Source organism: Vigna umbellata, chromosome 5 (genome assembly GCF_029865625.1).
Source record: "Vigna umbellata cultivar VRB3 chromosome 5, Vumbellata_1.0, whole genome shotgun sequence".
In the NCBI taxonomy this organism is placed as follows: domain Eukaryota; kingdom Viridiplantae; phylum Streptophyta; class Magnoliopsida; order Fabales; family Fabaceae; genus Vigna; species Vigna umbellata.
The window spans coordinates 33,918,251-33,938,728 of record NC_142169.1 but is presented as its reverse complement, the minus strand read 5'-3'; the positions used below and the strand labels follow the sequence as shown (position 1 = coordinate 33,938,728).

Genomic DNA, 20,478 nt, shown 5'->3' with positions numbered 1-20,478 from the left:
ACTGTTCAATGAAATTGTGAAATTGTAACATCAAACCCCTCGTAATCTGATAATAATGTACAAGTGATACCAAATAAAAACAAATTATGCCTGAGTATTATTATATTGTTATTTAATTAAATTATTATATATTACTTATATAAGGATAATAATGGGTGAAATAAGTGGGAATGACATTGTGTTTCTTACGTCAGATTTGTGGATAAATGAGGAAGAGAAATAAGATTTTATCTCTTTTAAAACGAGGTGATTGGAAAGGATGAAAAATATAATTACTAAATGTTTTTTTTAAAATTTACAACAACTAATAATCATAATAGCAAAAAAAAAAATAACATCAATAAAATAATTTAATGATACTGATAATAAAATATAAAGTATTTAAAAATCATATTAATTGAGAAAATAATACAACATCTAAATAAAATACTAATAAAAATTATAATGAAAAATAATTCATTAATAATAGTATTATTTTTTTATAATTCAATATTTAATCAAAATCATTTTAACCAATCACATTTATTGATTTAATCTTATCCACATTTTGTTTTAATCATTGGACTGCTTATTTTATTTTACTTCATGCATTTACACTTGTAATAACCCCACACCCCAATGTATTTTTGGATCTGTCCTTCTATTTACTTGTTGTACCTCAATGTTCACTGCACACACCATACATATAATGCTTACTACACCATTCATTTACCCTCTGCACCACCAATTTATTTATTTTTGTGATTTACTTCATTCACAGTTCACATGCAACTTTTCGATTAAAATAATAAAAAAAATATATTAAAAATGTTTCTTTCCCTTTTACTTTTTTTGGCTTCTATAAATTTGATCGCATTTTTGGTGTCTATTTCATGCTGTATGACATTCAAAATAAAAATATCAAGAAATATAAAATTTTCAAAAATGTAAAAAGCAACATTTTTTCAAATAGTCCTCTTTTTATTTTTTTTTTGTCAATCCAGCTAAACAATATTTTTTATTCTTTTAGTACATTTTTTATTTTTATTTTGAAGAAAATTAAATATTTTTAAAAACTACATCATTTTACACATTTACTATCGTATTTGGTGCATGCGCTTTAGAATGTCCGTGTGACTCCTAGATTTAAAATCTAATTTTCGCAAATTATGTTTTATTTTATGATTTTTTATAATTTTTCGGAATAAATTATTGTAGCGATTCTAAAATTTTATTTTTCACACTAATATTTTTTGTCCGCTTTTTCATACGATTTAGGTTGCAATAATATATATATATATATATATGTGTGTGTGTGTGTGTGTCAATATGGGATTGAAGGATTACTAATAAAGCTTCGAAAATTTGTACAAATAGAAAATGGAAAACATGTGTCTATCATTCTTTTTTTAAACTTTATAACAATTAACATTCTTTGGAAATAATATTTTCCAAAATGTCTTTTAACTATTTTTTGACAAAAAAATTTCCATTGTAAATAAAAGTCTAATTTTCTGAATTAAAAATACTTCTACAGTAAAAACACTGTGTTTCTTTTTTAATATGATAAATAGTTAATATTTTTTAATATAAAAAAAAGGGTTTGAATGAAAACATAATTATTAGTTAATATTGGAAAATATGAAAGGAAGGATGATAAAAGGATTGTTGCATGTATTTTTGTCAATGATCATCATTATGTTAGAAGCGAACTGGTCAAATGAACCTTACACCACAGTGCTGTCAAAATCTTCTAACATTGATTAGATGAATCCCTTTTATCGGTTATTTCTACAAAGTATAGGGCATTTTTTTTCTTACTCTATTGCTATATTCTCCTTCAACACACACGACACTTTGCAGATCAAGTTTATTCTGTTTTCGGCATGCCGTCCTGAGCCGTCTGTGTCTGAAGTGTCCAACATAGAATCGCAGTATTGGAACTATCTTCTTCCGAGCTCTATATATATCACTTCTAACCTGCACACTTCCACAGCACATGAGCAACATCGACATTTATTAACAAAACACTCATATATAAAGGAGAAGTTGAGCTGCCAACTATGGCTCTTTCACCACTCACCATACTTGTGGTCATTGCCACCATCTTCCTCCCATCCATTGCTGTGGCCAAGGACATTGTAGTTGGGGATGATCATGGATGGACAGTAGGCTTTGATTACTCTGCTTGGGCTGCTGATAAGACCTTCTTTGTTGGGGACGTACTTGGTATGTTCAACTCATCAAATTATTTTATATTTTCATCCAATCATTAATTCTAATACACCATAATATCATTGATTTTTGTAATGATTACTTAAGAATCATTTCAATTATTTTATATTCGAATACAACCAAGTGCTCCATATTAATGCTGTATTCATTTTATAATCTGTAGTATTCAAGTATCCTGTTGGAGAACACAATGTATTCAAAGTGAATGGAACTGCATTCCAGAGCTGCACTGTTCCTCCACCAAGTGAAGCATTGACTACTGGAAGTGACCGTATTGTATTGGCAATTCCTGGAAGAAAATGGTACATTTGTGGTTTTGGAGGTCACTGCAGTGCTGGCCAAAAGCTTGTTATCACAGTTCAACCCCAAACACTGCCCCCAACCCTACCACCTGCCCCTGCACCTTCACCTTCTAAGGATGGACCTGGTTTTGGTGGATGGGTGTCTAAGATATTAACCATATTTCACTAAATTCACTGTTGCTTTAACCTATGTTTAGAGAGTGTGACATTGTTTTTCATAAGCTTTTGAGGAAGTGGTATTAGTCCTCAGAATAACTTATTGTTTCTGTTTTGAAGTTCAAAATGGAAGTTTGTGAATGTGGTCGCTAGCTCAATCCAGCTACCATTCAAATAAAATTGCAAATTTGCCTTCCATTCCATTCTTCTCTAATATTCCTATATCTTGACATTACTCTTGTAATTTTAATTATAGTTGTATCCATCCTCACTGTCACTGGTATTTATCAACTTACTTTCCTTTAACTGATTGAATTTCTGTGCAAGAAAGGAAGCTAAAAAGAGGTAAACTCTCATTATTCTCGCCTACGAGAGAAAGGTGTAAGGCAACGAGGTTCTTCGAAAATGTCCACAAGACGTAACGTACAAGTGCTTGTCTTGTCAATTCAATAATTACTAGCTAACTGAAGCTATTAGGCTAATAAACTTGGATTATTTCTCAGACATTGGTAATGGCTTGTGTTGAAACCTATAAAATCAATCCAATTTCAAAACCTTGAATATTTTATGCTTCAGTTTAGCAGGACGAGGATTTGAAACAGCTTTTGCAATTGTTTTACATCAGAACTTTTCATCCGGCAAAGGTAATAATAAATTTACATAGATATGATACATTTGCAAAACAAGATCCTGAATTCTAGAACTCAAAATTTAGTATAGCAACAACAAACAGCGATAAGTTTCCAAATCAAAAACATCAGACAACTCGACAACATCATTAACATCAAAATAAACTACTACACTACCTTTGCTGAGGTAATAATACTGATGATATACTCAATCTCCTCTGCTACCTCTTTCATTGAAGGTCGGTTCTGTCTCTTTTCCTCCAAGCAGCCCAATGCCAGAAATGCCACTGCCTTCATAGTCTCTAGCTCTATAGTGTTGGCTACATTCTTCAACACTGGATCAATGACATCCATCAACAGTTCCTCCTCCATCATTCTATGAACATAAATTGCCAAGTTCACATCATCTGGTGCCCTGTTAAAATCTATTGCTTTCTGAGCTGTCAAAAGCTCAAGAAGCACCACTCCAAAACTGTAAACATCACTCTTCTCAGTCAATTGGAAGTTTCTATAATACTCAGGATCAAGGTACCCAAGGGTCCCCTGAGCACAAGTGGAGATATGACTCATATCTGTCTGGGCCAATCTAGACAACCCAAAATCTGAAACCTTGGCATTCAGATTGATATCTAGCAGAATGTTGCTAGACTTGACATCTCTGTGGTAGATAGGAGGCACAGCCATGAAGTGAAGATAAGCAAGACCCTCAGCAGTCTGACGTGCAATTTCAAGGCGATGAGTCCAACTAAGCGAACCACGGCCCTTAGGAATTTGACCTTGCAAGTGATCAAGAACGGTACCATTTTCTATGAACTCATAAACCAAAATAGGCTGCTCCAGTTCCACGCAGCAACCAAGTAGACCGACAAGGTTTCGGTGGTTAACTTGGCATAATATGCGAACCTCATTAAGGACTTGATCAGTGCCTTTGGGGTTGCCAAGCTTGGCACACTTGACAGCCACAGCAGTACCATCTTGAAGAAAGCCCTTGTAAACTTCACCATAGCCCCCGACACCAAGAAGTCGGTCATTGGAGAAGTCGTTTGTGGCTTTCTTTATCTCTTTGCCACTGAAAAGTTTAGCGGCTCTTCCCCCATTACTGGCATTCAGAATTCCTTCACGCTCTTTGGCTAACCGGGCTTGTGCTTCTTTGATGCGCTTGTGGCGTTTGTAGAATAGAAAGGCAATGATGGCAAGGATGATTGCTGCTCCAGCCCCACATACTGAACCTGCACATTGTTACCATCAAATTGTAAATAAATAGTGCATCATACGAAAGAGGCCACAAGAACCATTGTTCAGAATCGTGGTCAAGTTTTCACTCATCAAGGATACTGAGAACATATTTTTCTTTTCTTCAATGGATGAAATATACCAGCAATTTATCAGCTCTAAATTCACACAAAAATGTACCGGTACATATTTATTTAGTTCTTTACACGCAAATTAAAATTTTATCTCTTCTATTAACTCACAATGCTTGGGTAGGTTGATTCTTTGACCTGTATTTAACTTCCAACTGTTATCTATGCAATTTATATTAGTCAGACCTTCATTATTGACAAAGACTCAATTCACATGCCGTCATTAATGCACTTTTTCAACAATTTCGTTGTATATGAATTATGTGTTCACCTATCATGTAGTGCACGACCAATTATCCGCACGAAACATCCCTGACTTTTTTTAAGAAATCCGTGTTACAACTAGTCCAGACTATGAAAAAGAGATGTCAAAACAAAATCACCTCTAACAAATAGCAAACCAAGAAGGCTTATTATTAAACAATACCATATTCATACATAAAATTTAGTTAGAATCCTCTCGCAATTAATTTTTCAATTGTCATCCAAATATATATTATTATAGACTTAAAAAATTTACATTTTTTCCTAAAAAAAATCCAGAAGTTACATTAATAATACATGTGCTGATGTTAATTAACAAGGTTATACATTATCTTCTAATCACAATAGGATAAATCTTTTAAAATTAACAAAAAAAATTATCTTAAATTATATTAAACATGACTTCCGATAATTGATAATATAACTTCTTTTATACTGACGACATCCGGTTGTGTTTTGTTCGGTTTAACGTTTGGCCTCTTTTAAATGACATTTCTCAGTAAACTCACTGAGATATGTTACTTCAAATTACGCTTACAAGCTCATCATATTTGATAATGAAAATAATACCGTCGTTTTAATCCAAACTCGACTAGTAATTCACCGACCATACATCAATAAACTTTAATCTAAACATGCATTATGTCTATTAAACTGGTTCATATTCTAAAAATCAAGTTAATATTTTTGTAAAATAAAAATGAGAGATTAAAAAGGAAAACAAAAAGGCGAAACTAATACCTGCGATTATGACCTTTTTATTAGTTGAATCCCCACAACCGTCTGGGTTCTGGCATGTAATTTCTGCATAAAAAGTCAAACCGGAATTCCAAACTTAGTCAACGTAAGAAGAAATAGGAGAAGGGGTATAATCCTGTACAACTCACTTTTAGCACACACCCCTTGGATGGGGTTCCACACGAGCCCATCGTGACAGAAGCACCTCTTGATCCCGCTCGTAGAGGAGGCGTCGGGCCCACAAGTCGACGTGGCAGAGTCGCAATCCTCCTGGGATCCACAAACGGTTTCTCTGGGCGAGAGCCACTGAATCTCCAAACCTGGTTCGGTCCAGCGGCTCACAGGTTGAGCCGTGTTGAGGTTAACGAAGCTGGAGTAGGCGCTGCAACCAGAGTCTCTTACGCGAATCATATAGGAGTTGCTGGAGCCGCCAGTACGATAGGTGCAGCAGAGGCCGCTCTGGCAGGCGGAGGCGGAGGCGGTGGCATTGATGTAGGCGTTGCAGGCGCTAGCTGCGGAGCAGTTGAGGGGGGACTGAAGGAGCGTGAGGGTACAGTTGAGGTAGACGATGGTGTTGGAACTGGTGATGTTGAAGGGGAGGGTGCTGTTGAGCTGGATCCCCTGGTGCACCTTATCGGTGGAGACGCACGTGTTCTGCACGAGCGCAGCAGGCCGTATCACAAGGCGCTGCGATTTCGCGTCGATGGACTCGATCGGGTACGAGTTGTTCAGCGTGTCGAAGATGAGTGTGCCGGAGCTGCACCGAATTTTGTACAGCGGATCGCCGCATGTCGAGGTGGTGCTGAGGGGAAACGGCACCGTGGTGTTGCCACACGCGGGACACGGTGTGGCGGGGGACACGTGCGGGGCGCGTGATAGCATCAGCAGCATAATTGCCAAAACGAAGTGTCTGGTGGTGAACTCCATTGGTGGCAAAGCTGGCAGTTGAAACTGCTGCTTCTGCCTTCTTAAATACTGTCATGTTAATTCATTAACTTTCTTAAATTTATATTTTATTTAATATAACTTTGTATTTAATACTGCAACTCAATATGATAAATATACTTGATGAAACCCTTTTCACTATTTATAGGGTTAGAACTTTGAATTGAATTTGAAAAATTAATGAGAAGGTGAATTAAAAAGTTTACGGAAATTTAGGTTACACACTATCTAAGAAACTCAGATATATGGAATTATATAACTTTAATTGAGAGAATTTCAAAAATGAGAAAAAGATTTACGTTTTAAATTTCAAGTTAAGTTGGAGAATTACTTAATTTGTTCTGATAGAACGAGAGAGATATAACTACAAAATAATTTTGGACAAAAGTGAATTTTTGAATTTCGGGTCAACGAAAAACAATAGGTGAATATTAAAGATGAAAAAAAAAAATCATTCTTTTTAAGAGGGTGAACGTACAAAAGATAAGAAAGTCATCTAACACAGTCAAAATATTCTTGAATGACTTATAAACTTAAAAAAATAATTCTAACTAAAATAAAATAAATAAACTCTACTTTTATGAATAAAAACTCTATTTTTATTAAAAATGATTAAATTTATATAGAAGCTTTGATCATCAAAATTAAAAAAAAAATCCACTAATTACAATTACATTTGACTTAAACTGATAATAATCTCACTATTTAATAAGAGATTATACCTGAAATTGTGGCAATAAAAAGTCACTCAAAACCAATAAAATTTAACCCACCATTTATAAAGCTAGTTGTCCACATTTTTTATTTAAACCCTACTTTATAGTATTTTTTTTTGTTTTTCATATATGCTTATAAAAATTAATAATACCTTTAAGTGAAGTATTCGAATATATGTAATTTTATTTATTTTAAAATTATTTAAGTTTGAATTTTAAAAAATCAATTCTGAAATACTTTGATATTTTAGAATTACAGGCATTTAGTAGAACCAAACAAACAAATCCAATTCTCAAATATAGATCATTGTACACTGATTACTTTATGCACTCAGTAGTTAATGATGAGGAAACTACTTTCTTAATATTTAAAAATGCATATTTATATTAGTCCTTAAAATATAATTATGTAACTTTTTTAATTCAAATTTTAAACAACAGCATGAACATGTTTTTGGACAAAGTAATAATAAAACGTTAACTTTAAGAATTTTAATAAAAAATTTGAAATATTTTTTTAATTGTAAATAGTACACTTTGAAAATCTAAATTGATAATTTAGTGAAGATTGTAGGAGAAAACAAAAGAGAATATATTTCTTGAAGTTGACTTTTGTGTTTATGATTGATTTTTTTTCCAATAATGCTATCAACCGTAGCATCATTTTACTACTATTTTTATCATTGTATTTTATTTGCAACTATTTTTATCACTGTATTTTATTTGCACAAACTGTAGAGTTTATAGTTTATTGGGTGTTGCCAAAACAGTACTCAACGTGTTATTCTATGTTTGCTTTCTTGACTAAAGGCATTTTTTTTTTAATTTTGAATTGCATTATGCTTTGTTTCTTTTTTAAAGAAATGCGTCGAATTCAAAGTCTTGCAAAAATTCAATGTTAGGAAGGAATTATTTCCTATATAAAATACGTGAGAGCATATATATATATATATATATATATATATATATATATATATATATATATATATATATATATATATATATTGCATGTATTTAATAATATATGTATGTTAAATCTCAATATTTTTTTAATTTAAAAGGATTGTGAGGTTTTATAAAAGAAAAGAAAAGGGGAGATAATAGTATTAATGATAAAAGTTAACTGATTTCATTATAAAACATTACTTTACGTATTTTTAATTGTTTTCTCAATAATAATCCTTGTGTTTACATGATGCAAGGGTTTTGATTCAATTGGTGCAGTTAACTGTTATAAACTTTTTCTGTAGTCATGTTCTAATTATTGGGTATTCATTAGTCCTATAAATAAATAAGTAATATTAGTTAAAATATTTGAATAAATATTTTTAATAAAAATCATAAAAAAATTTATTTTATTTTATTTCGTTTAAGAGACGGGTGTATCCAAGCCTACAAAATAAATGTTTGGAACATTTTGCTTTTTGGATAAGTTTATTAAACTAAATTAAAATTAGTCAAAATCTAAAGTTGATTTTAGTGAAAACTTTAGGGAAAACTTGTTTTATTGATAACATTAAAATAAATAAGAATTTATTATTTACTTATTTATTTATTCATTAGTGAATTGAAATTATAATATTATGATGTTATGTACAAAGCTTATGCAAAATCTTTTTATTTTTCATCTTTTTAGTTTAAGGGTTAAATATGTTTTTAGTCCCTAAATTATTGACCGTTATTTGGTCTTCATTTAGCAACAAAATGAGAACTAAAACCAAAATTTCAACGACTAAAACGAACGTTTCGAAAAGAATGAGGACCAAATTGTACCTTACTTTTTGAAGGAAGGACAAAAACCAGAAACAACCAATAGTTTAGGAACTAAAAAGATATTTAACTCTTAGTTTAAAGATTATATTTGGGTAATTTGATGGTTGTGAAAAAAGAAAGGTAGTTTCGGACCTGGCAGACATGTTTAAAAAGGTTTTAAAAAAGTGGGAGAGGTGATAAGGTTGAGAATATGATGTGTATAATAATGAAAGTTGAAGAGAAAACGTAGAAAAGATGTACGAAGGGTTGACAACAATGTTCATTCCACTGGAAGAAGATGAAGATAAGAACATGGAATCATTGAAGCCTCGCATCTCACCATTTGCTCACCAATCATCTAGAACTTTGGTTGACTAACCAATAAAATGAAATAATAATGGATCTTAGAAAGAAATAATAATAATAATAATAAAAAAAAAGTAATGACAATAGTAATGACGATAATGGTCAACCCTTTTCCACCAACTAGCCATTAATAGGGACTATAAAAAAAATTCAGACTAAATTAAATTACCAAATAAACTATTTAAAACATTTTTAAATTAAATTTATTTAGAGTTTATTTAAATACAGTATACCTTTTCCTCTAAATGGTTTGGTGCATGAAAATCAACCAACCCATCTTTTTCTTAATTTAAAAAACCAAAACTAGTATAAAAATATTTTAATTTTATATTTATTGTAAAAATTATTATATAGTTATAATTTTGATTTTCATGCTTTAGTTATTGATTTTGTTTATAAAATTTAGTTTCGGATAATTTTAAATGAATATCAAGTTGTTTTAAGTAAATTTTTAAACTTTTTAAATGTAAATTAAGTCTTTTTCATATCTTAATGTTTATTGCTTTTAATAAATAAATAAACATTTAAATATGAATTGAATAAAATTAAGATTGTTTGAATGATTTTTACATTAAGTTCTTTACTTCAATTTGATCAATTTTTCTGTATGTGTAAGTTATCTTTTTTTTTTATTTTCTCTAGGTTCAAAATGTTTTCTTTTATGCAAATGAGAATATTTTTCTCACATGTGATCGTAAAGTTAGCAATATGAGTCTCAATTGATTAGTGATTAAAATGATATGGTATGATCGTTTTGGTGATGTTTCTTCTATGTGTAGATAGAGTATCATGTAAAACTAGAGGTGTTTTGGTATATTAAGAGCCTTTAAAGGTGTTTTTGTGGATTACAACTTTGAATTTGTATTGTTGGTTTAGGATATCTAAATTGCTATATTGGCAGGTTGTTGTTGGTATAAAACATTGAATTAGTTTGATACGGATGAGATTGTCTCAAAAACACAAATTTTGGTCTTTGAATTATGCAGACTCTCTAACAAGAGGTATACTTAACCAGTGAGTCTATGTAATTCAATTTTTTGGAGAGCTTTGGCTGCTAGGTAAGGGTTGGTTGATGGGCGACAACAAAGTCAAAGAACTCACTGACATGGTGGACGCTAGGCGAGAGTATTCTCACTAGGAAACTTCAAAGTCTTAAGGCTAACTAACTTAACTGTCATTGGACGCTACTTGACGTCGTTGGGCGAATTTTATCACATAAAATCTGGGGAGCTTTAGTGGTGATCTTGTTGGACGTGTACTGGTCGATTTATTACGAAAATTGTTTCAGTGCTATAGTCGCTAGGCGAGACGTCCATTAAGCGAGTGAGCTTCCAAGCATTCCTCGTTGAGCAAGTGTATGCTTTTGCTAAGCGAGACTAGTAGAGTTTTTCAGCTTTTCAATTTTCTTATATTTATGTGTTTATGATATAGTTTTGATGATAATAGGATGTTAGTACTATAACTATTCGTGGATGTGAACTGTTTTAGGATGGTGTACACTGGTGGATTAGGCTTGAGTTTTTGTAATGTTTGATAAGGATTTAGTATTTGAGGTTTCTTAACACTCTAATAATCATTCATACTCATATAGAGGGGAATGAATTATTTGTGAGAGTAGTAGGAGGTTCTAGTCGTTGAAAAGTTATAAGGTTCATATGACGGTGAAAGGACTAACCTTGTGTTTGGTAGGATGAAATCCATTGGTAATGGGTCTGCAGAGCAGTAGAGATCACCACAAGTGCAAAACTTGTCAGGGTCTGATATCAATGCATGTATCCGGATAATTGAGTCTAAAATAATATTTGTTTATGTAATGTATGTCTTTATGAATGCTTGATATGTAATATAACTTGAATTTATAATATATACTATCTCATTTGTAAATTAGCTTACCATTTTGTTGTGTTGGTTAGTTTTGTGTTTGTTTTCGTCTTTTTGCAATAATCATCTTGATTGGTGTAAGAAAATAAAGAAGCATGATCTACTTCATAAGAGTAATGATGCACTCAATTAGTTCTTAGAAGTTTGTAATATCTTTTTGACGAATCATTGTTCTACTTTATGTTATAAATCTTTAGATTCCTTAAATCGTTATTAGGTTAGTACAATTATATTCTTAATATACGTAATAGTCTACTTTAATTATGAATTATCTATTCTTAATATTAAATTTTGTAATATTTATTTTAATAATATTACACTGTTAAAATGAGATATTGGATTACTCTCCAAAATTCCTATCAAACGCTCTCATTCAAAAACGATGAAGTTGTCATTGGTCAACTTTTATATGTAGTATCTATATATTTAGTAATGTCATGTCAATCGGTATTACATTAGGATAAAATTTAATTGCAACACTAAATGTATCAGTTCTGTAATTAAGTATTAAAGGTTTATGTCAAATATATGGCGATATTAACGTAATATTTTATTATTAATATGAAATTCTAATTCTAATTTTTTTTAAAGAAAAGATGGCAACATAAGTGTTATGAATTACACATGGTAGTCATTTGTTTGGTCAACCCTTTAACAGCGACAGCAACTAATTAGCGAATTACGTGCTTGGTACCTAACAAGTTCTTAAATGTCAATCTCATGGCAAAATATAAAGTGAGATTCAACCATGGGAGCTGTTAAGAACAGGATTTGTGTTTCTTCATTCACGGGACAAGATCTTGCTTAACGCTACTCCACAGTCCCTATGCCGTCCCAAGAGACTATGTTCCTTAGATAACAGGTATAGCCATGCCTAAAGTCCGCAGAAAGCAGCTTCTGTTATTTGACTTTGACTCCTTGAATAGTGTAAAGATTGTGACTACATATAACACGTCTCACTATTCTTTACACAAGAAATATATTTCATATCTTAACTCTATTACGAAACATTTATAGAAATAATTTTTAAGAACAACGTCCAAATTCAAACCTGTAGTTATATCTCATTTTTCAAAGTTTATAGAGCCAAACTGGTCAAAAATATATACAGAAATTTTCCGAGAAATCAAAATGTTACTTATTCTGAACTTAAAAAGAAGTAAGTATGTCCATACATTTAGCCAATAAAATGTTTGTGTGAGAATATATATAAACACAATCTAGAGAACCACCTCGTATAAGTGCATGGAGTGCTAGCTTCTACGGTATGTAATTACAGTGGTTAATTTATACAATTAAAAAAGAAAATATACACTATGAAGACTAATTGTTACATAGATGAAAAGGACCCAATATTTTCCTTCCCAAACCAGAAATCAGTATTGGATAGGCAGTCACGATATGATGAATCACACCATGAAAGAATGCAAGCATGTATATATACATATGTCATATGTATACCACTACTATATGTACATATGCATATGGCTTCTTGGTCTTACAAAACAAAAGAACAGCTAGCTAACAAAATTGGGTCATGAGCATTGACATGACATGACATCAAGTTGGGGACTCGGCCAGAAGAAGAGTATGCCACCAGCCACATGCAACGTTTTTAGCTAAGCAACCTTCGATGGTGACTTCAGAAGGGATGTTACGGTCAATCACGTCCCCAAGGCCCAACTGCCACATTCAGAAATTAAAACTTAGAATGGTGTACAAGAATGTCAATAATTTATAAGGCAAGATGCACTCAATGGACGAATGTGGTCTCAGAAATTGCAATGATATTGATTGTTTAAATATGAAACTGAAAGGAGTCGCGTGAAACTGATAGTGCAATATAAGCACCTGTCCATACTTGTTCCACCCCCAGCAGAAGACTTTTCCCGTATCTTGAAGAAACAAAAGAAAAAAAGAGAGCTAATAAGAATCTATCAATAATAGACATGCATGTTTCCACCGGATTTTTCTATCTTCGAATATAATCAAGATACAGCGTCAGTGTTCTCAACATGACAAGTAACTAGCCTCGTAAGAGTCCAGCCAAAATGAAGAACGTGTATTATGAAAGCAGAAACAGTAATGCACGGACTGAATTTAGAACTTTATTGTTACATTATTGTAGAAATATATTCATCTGGTAAGCCTACTAAATAACAGACACTACTTTCAACAACTTTGCAGTCAATCAACCCGAAATTTTTTTTACGTATGTCATAAAGAATATTTCGCTCATTAACACCATTTCATAGTAGCATCAGCTTCTCACATTTTTAATGAGAAAAGAAAAATACTGTTTCAATATTTTCTGTCATTCCTTTTTCTCCTCAAAACCTTTTGTCAGAGACACTAAAGAATAAATTATGAAAGAAAACGGATAATGTTAAGGGCTCGCTGTCGTCCATATTTGAACATTTGCACCTTCAAGATATATAAGAAAAGAGATGACGACGAGAAAAGAAGCAGGGTCTAGTCTAGCAGTGTTTAGATATACATTAATGTGACTTCAGTCTTAGGATCTGTTTGGAAAACGTCTTCATAAATATTTCTAAAAATGAAAAAGTAAGAAGAAATTATAAATGATTTTCTCTATTAGCTTGCATATAAACTAATTCTATAGAACGTCATATAACTTTTTAAAATTCCTATCTTTAAATTATGTATAAAGTAACTTTAACTTATGAAAAGATACATTTTACTTTTTCCTTCTTATTTTGCTCTACTATAATTGCTATGGAAACGTTTATCTAAGAAGAACCTTAGAAGAATACCTTTGCCTACATGGTTATGAAAATTCCATTTACAGTTGTGTTATAGTATACCTGTTATTAGTGCAGAGTGGCGCGCCCCACAAGATATCCTCTTAACGTTGACATTTTCCAAGCTCGGACAATCCAGGAGCCTTGGTATAGTCTGTTGGGAATTCAAAATTAAAATTAATATCACGGAACGACTCAATACAACAAACCAAAGTAACAGCAATAATGACATTGACAGCCACTATGAACTGGTGTATTATAATCAAATTATTGTGTTTCAATGGATGGCAAGGGTATATACCTCAGCTTGGTCAGAGCCAGTTCCCAGCTGCCCAAACTGGTTTCCACCAAATGCATAAACATCACCATCAGCAGATGTACACACAGTGTGCCACAGTCCTGCAGCAACCCCCTCTATTCGAATACCCATTAAGGAAGATACACAAGTCGGACTCAGTTCATCATCTGTACTTCCTTGCCCACACTTTTCCAAAACAAGATTCCATTAACTTAGTATAACAAGCATTAGCATGAATCCCAAGCAAGCTAGATTAGAACACCCCAAAGGAATTTATTTACAATTAAACACTGATAAAATTTAACTGCCAAATCGGATACGAAATTGGGTAGAGAAAAAGACCAAAGACGTCTCAAGTTCACCTTAAATTACCTGTCCATAGAGTCCCCAACCAAATGTAAGCACGGCTCCAGCATCTGTAAGTTGAACAGGAAGATATTTGGATATCAGAATATATGACTAGTAAAATTCACGTAACTGGTAGCGAAGAATTAAGAAATAATAAGCAATTATGGAAGTTGTCTTATTTTCTATATTGAAAATTAGTAACTTTATTTTCACTTGAGATACCAAATAGACTTGTACACATTTACCTGTTATTACTGCACTGTGTCGACCTCCGCAGGCAATTGCCTTTATACAAGTTCCTGGTACTCTGAAATTTTGTCCATCTGAACTCATGCTTCCTCGAGCCAGTGACAACGGCATATCTTTACCATAAGAAGAGGTATTAATACAAGGAACTAGATGAGGAGAGGACACCATTCGTATTCTAGAACCCAAACCAAGCTGACCTTCACCTCCATAGCCCCAACCCCACACCTGTCCTATATCTGAAACTTCCAGAGAATTATAATCAATAACATGTTTTAGATTGCATAATAGATCTCCATAGCACACAAAAAAAATTCTACAACCAAAAGATTATCACATTATATACAGAAAAACGTACACAAGACTTTTAGCCTTGGTAAACAAATAGTCCTTCAATAAAGTCAATACCTGACAATGCTAAGGTATGGCGACCACCAGCAGCAACACTTGCTATCCTTATGCCTGGGTTTAGTGTGACAAGACACGGCAACGCTGTCAGAGTATCATCACTGGAAGAAGAGGTTTCAGCTGTTTGCTTTGATGAAGACACTCTTCTTCTCTTTGTACTTTCTTCTCCACTGGTACTAGAAGCAGTTCCTCCAGTAGACTTTGAGCCTTGAGAATGAGGGCTTACTGTAGCAAAACATTCTACATCATTTAGACGGATAAAGGCTAGGTACACCTTTTCGATAATCATAAAGGGGCAAAACTCTTTTGTTCTTGAGTTTTCAAGCACTATCCTATATCATAATAGTTTCTATCTTTTACTCTTCTTCAAGTACACTTTGACTACCTTAAATCACCTCCTAGTAGGGACAGTAGCCATGGAGAAATGACAATTGTAAAGAGGTCAAACATACCTTGCTCCGTCAAGAATAAGGTTTGCCTTCCCGGTACATCCTTTTCAGGGTTCACCCCAGTTAATGATTCACCAAACACCTTCCCAGAGGGGACACATTCCCTCCATCCCCATGTATAAACTTCTCCACAATCTGCATAGGACCAGCAAACCAGGTATGTAGGATGATAGAAGTAAGAAAAACAAGTTTTATGGATAGACAATCTCTTGGATCCGTTTCGGATTAATTACTTTTGGAAATTTGCAAGTGTTGGATAATTTATCCGACAGGACAAACCTTCCTATGCAACATTAGTTTATCCCTTCTCATTTTAATCACATTGTATAGTGTTCCTTCCTTGGCAAGAAAGATAAGTAAGTGATTCTTACCAGTGACAGCAACACAATGCGCCCATCCAGCTGCAGCTTTTACAATAGACACTTCAGTTGGAAGAGGGAAAGGCTCTGGAATTTCCTTTATAAAGAAACTATTAAATGTCAGTCGAGTGAAAAAGAAACAGGAGAGAGAACATTGTCAATCTATATGGTTACGCATTACCCCATGTTTGCCAGACGTAACATAGCTTTGGCCTAAATCATCTGATGAACCCCATGTTATGAGCTTTCCGGGCTCTGATTAAGGAACAAAGTATGAGAAATCGTGAATCCTTTATGTTAATAAAATGTAAAAAGAAAAGGGGAGCCTGAAGTGATAGAAGGCAGAAAGATAAGCATTTCCTTCAAAAAAATAATAAATCAAGAAAAAGCAGCGCTGACCTTAAGTACCAATGCAACATCATTTAAAAAAAAAAAAACTACACCCATACAGTCGTATTCAAAACATTAAACATGAATGCCTGCATATTAGAAAACAAACAACAAGAAGTTCCAAGGAAGTGATTGATGAAAATAGGTAAAACCAGCCCAAGACAATAGTACTGAAACCCTATGTAGCACAAATATAATCTTCAAAACGTAGGACATATACATGTACATACATACATACATACATACATATATATATATATATATATATATATATATATATATATATATATATATATATATATATATATATATATAATTAAGATTTATACATTCAAAATTATCTATAAACAAGATTAGTCAAATATATAATCTAAATATATTGTTACCTAATACCAAAATTGAATTCATCCCATTTATCTAAAGTACAAAAAGGATCTAATTCATTTTATTCCTTTCTTAATCCACATCATTGAAAAAGACATTTTAACCGAGATTCATTTAAAGTCAAAATAACAATTTCATAGAATTTCACATTATAGAAAGATTATAATACGGGAATAAATAAAAATATTTCTAATAATACAGATATAACATAAATATTTTTTATCATATAAGATATGTTCCTTATTTCCATAATTGTAATAGAAATTTGAAAATAAGTTTGAGTTTTGAATACATCATTATACATTTTACATTTTACCATACAAGTTAGACAGAAAGAGGTGGGTTTCTTCTATGATTTGAGCTACATAACAAAATAGGTTTAAAGGTGTTATTTGTATTGTAAAATTGACAATTTTTAATATGTACTCCTAAATTTTAAAACCCCAATCATGTCTGCATTCTGTAAATACTCAAACTTCCCTAGTCGGTCTATCTGTTTGGGTGAGAGACTGCGAGATAAAAGTTTAGATATCAATAAAATGCGTCGACAAAAGGTGAGACGCCTTAAAAGTCAGAGGCAAAACAAAAGATTGTCAATTGTACCATGAAGAAAAATCCCACGAACCCTAACAAAATATTAGCCATAAAAGACTAAGAATAGCAAATAACAGCAAAAGTTCCAAACGCAAAAATTCAATCAAACAAAAAACCAAGTGCCATATTCGGCAAAAACACTGGAATCAATTATTCCCACAGCAGCGCAAGTTCCAGTGTAAAATCTATGCACAAGTTGTTATGGTTCAAAATTAACCCTTCCAAAATATCAATTTCGCCGTACTTTAAAATAAATGGAAAGAATTCTGCGGCAGCAAAAGCAAACACGCACCATTAGAGTGTTAGCTCAGGTTACTGAACCTACTCCACTAAATTTATATTCTGACTCCATTAAAATAAAAAGAAAAAACAGCCCAGATAGATGTAATGAGAAGTAAATCCTTACATATGTACTAAAAAGGAAAAGAGAGAGAGAGAGAGAGAGAGAGAGAGAGAGAAGCTTCGCCTCCTCAATCTCCCAATTCAAAAAGAAAAATAATTAGAAAGAAAAATAAAGATAGGTACCAGAGATAGCCATGGCAAATCCACAACCGCCGCCGCAAACATCACTCCAAGAGTAACCTGACGGCGGAACCCTAACGAGGACGGGCGTCAGCAGCGGCGTCCTCTGCGGCAGAGCTCCGGGGAGGTAACCCCACATGTACACCAACATCTCCTTCTCCACTTGCATTGTTTCACTTCCCTCGCCATTCATGGCGACTCCCACCACAAACACTGAACAAAATGGATACTCAATGCAACAATTTTAAGCAAGAAAACAATTTTATTTTTATCTGTTTATTGTGAAAAAAAAAAATCTCTCCCCCTGTTTTTAGGCTTTTCCGTTTATATTTTTCTCAACGTTTGCGGAAAGTGCCCAATCTTTTTCACTGCTGGTGCATAAAAGGGGCCGTATCATTTTCGGCATAACGGAGTTGCCACATCGGACGCTCGTGTGGTTCAACTGACACGTGGCATGTTTCTGGCCGCTACATCTTCCTTTCATTTCTGGCCAATATTTTGGCCGAACTTTCTCGAAGGTCTCAGCCCTCTGCTAACTCCCGCGGGCCCGTTTGCACTCCCATCTACCGTGGCCACTCTCTCCTTGCACCACGTGTTTGTGGCTCGTAAAATCCAATCATTGTGCTTAGCCACGTTTTGACTTCTCTGTGGGACACGTCAGCTGTGGCCAGAGCGGAATCAAAGAAATATGTGAGATACAATGTGACGTGATGTGATGGCCTCATGGCGATGAGTTTTGGTAGCTCTTCCACCTTTCAGATTTCAATGGATTTTTTTTTTTTCCATTATTCTCAAAACTTCATGGTGTCTTAGCTTTCTTTCGGGGAGACAGGCATTAACTTTTTCTGAAAATAATCTATACATTAAAATTAATTTGTGTAAATCTTCCTCTTACTGTTTATGCAAAATTAAGCTATGAAAATTAACTTTTTCACATTGATTTTGTGATAAATTTTCTATCCATTGTTTACCTGCCACTGTTCCTTTCGAAAGAGATTAAGCTTAAATTTCATCAACACAAACCTAACTCTACCAGGTACTTAGCTCCAGCGATTATAATTGAATGCGGAATATTTAAATCTTTTGATAAAAGCATAATTAAGAAAAATACTTCACAACTGATGCTTATTTCATTAAAAAAAAAACAGTACCATGTGATTGAACAGTGAGACAGCTATTGTTGTTTTAATTGCATAAACCTAAACACATGTTTAAATAAGATATTAATAGAGAAAGAAAACCGATAATGTGTGTTTCAACTTCATGAACTATTTCTTGACCAAAGAGTCTCGCTCTTCTGTTTATAATTTATGTTGAGTTGCGAAATTGACAGTTGAAAGGAATAAAAACAAGTATCGTACTTTGATTAGTACGTGGGTTGTTGGTAGATTAATACCACTTGTCCCACAAATATCATTTTGAAAATTTGGGCTTTTACGTATTCCAAATTTTGTTCAAACACTTTTTTTGTATTTCCATCTTTTACTATTGGAAAAATTAGGCAGAATATGTTTTGGATATGGTTTCAAACTCTCCATGTGTATTGGTGTGAAGATTTTGGACCTTGGGTTAAGATTTTTGGAATGGCAACATTTTAGTTTACATGAATAAGATGAAACATTATCATGTGGTTAGGTAATGCAAATATTGTATCTTATCTTTTACAAAAATAGACACTAGATTCGTTGCCTTTAATGCATCATCCAAACACAAGTAAGATTTACTTCACGTCACCATTTATGTCACTATCAAACGTTTTTTATTTTTTAATTAATCCACTAATCAAAATACGAGAAACTGCTAAACAAGGTTTTTAACGTGCTGTGTACGAGATCAATAGATCCAATTTTATAAAGATGATATCTTATTGAATAAAAAGTACTATTGAAATAAATTACGTGGTATTGTTTATACACAAACCATTATTTATAATTGTTTTTTTTTAAAGAGGGAATATTTCAAGAATTCATACATGAAGTTAATTACAATGCTTGCAAAATCAAGTTAGACACTCATTTTAGCAATTTTAGTATTGGAGTAAATTTGCATGTAAGATACTTAAATCTACTTGACATTAAAAAAAAAGTCCATAAAAATTAAAACTAAATACAAAATGTATGGTTGGGTCAACATCAAATAGTGCAGAGCCACGTCAGCATTTACATGAAGAAATGTCAATGTGCAAAGTGATGGTAGTAGGACAAGAAAAGAAACACAGTTGAATGAATGAATGTGTAAAAGCAAGCGCATACATACATATAACCTCAGATAAAGCTACAGGGCTTTTAATTGGTGGAATGAAAGCAACAATTGGATCCCTTTAGGCCCGGCCCATTTCAAACACGTAAAGACACGTGGCCCTAATCATCATACTTACACATCTTTGCCACT

At 32.9% G+C, this 20,478-nt stretch overlaps 3 protein-coding genes across 7 annotated transcripts; 1 reads left to right on the top strand and 2 right to left on the bottom strand.

Annotated features, from left to right (window-relative positions):
- The first annotated feature begins 1,720 nt into the window (after positions 1–1,720).
- On the top strand, positions 1,721–3,190 carry LOC148198177 (blue copper protein 1a-like). Its single transcript, XM_088114996.1, has 2 exons — positions 1,721–2,208; positions 2,378–3,190. Exons 1-2 carry the CDS (start codon positions 2,043–2,045, stop codon positions 2,683–2,685), a joined length of 474 nt encoding a protein of 157 aa, XP_087971122.1. The 5' UTR covers positions 1,721–2,042; the 3' UTR covers positions 2,686–3,190.
- Positions 3,191–3,317: 127 nt separating this feature from the next.
- Positions 3,318–6,618, bottom strand: LOC124831888 (wall-associated receptor kinase-like 20). The gene is made up of 3 exons (XM_047305983.2): positions 5,817–6,618; positions 5,671–5,733; positions 3,318–4,530 (listed from the first exon to the last, which is right to left on the bottom strand). Exons 1-3 carry the CDS (start codon positions 6,592–6,594, stop codon positions 3,470–3,472), a joined length of 1,902 nt encoding a protein of 633 aa, XP_047161939.1. The 5' UTR covers positions 6,595–6,618; the 3' UTR covers positions 3,318–3,469.
- A 5,885-nt stretch (positions 6,619–12,503) lies between these two features.
- LOC148198176 (ultraviolet-B receptor UVR8-like) lies at positions 12,504–18,445 on the bottom strand. 5 transcript variants are annotated; one of them, XM_088092095.1, is made up of 12 exons: positions 18,091–18,445; positions 16,379–16,452; positions 16,210–16,294; positions 15,842–15,973; positions 15,390–15,614; positions 15,182–15,226; positions 14,981–15,097; positions 14,760–14,803; positions 14,391–14,573; positions 14,153–14,243; positions 13,179–13,222; positions 12,504–13,010 (listed from the first exon to the last, which is right to left on the bottom strand). In XM_088092095.1, the coding sequence occupies exons 1-12, from the start codon at positions 18,278–18,280 to the stop codon at positions 12,888–12,890; spliced, it is 1,353 nt and encodes a 450-aa protein (XP_087948221.1). In that variant the 5' UTR covers positions 18,281–18,445; the 3' UTR covers positions 12,504–12,887. The 5 variants fall into 5 exon arrangements, with proteins under 5 accessions (XP_087948221.1, XP_087948222.1, XP_087948218.1 ...); XM_088092096.1 differs by having other exon boundaries at positions 15,182–15,220; positions 18,091–18,444; XM_088092092.1 differs by having other exon boundaries at positions 14,981–15,226; positions 18,091–18,444.
- Positions 18,446–20,478: the final 2,033 nt, after the last annotated feature.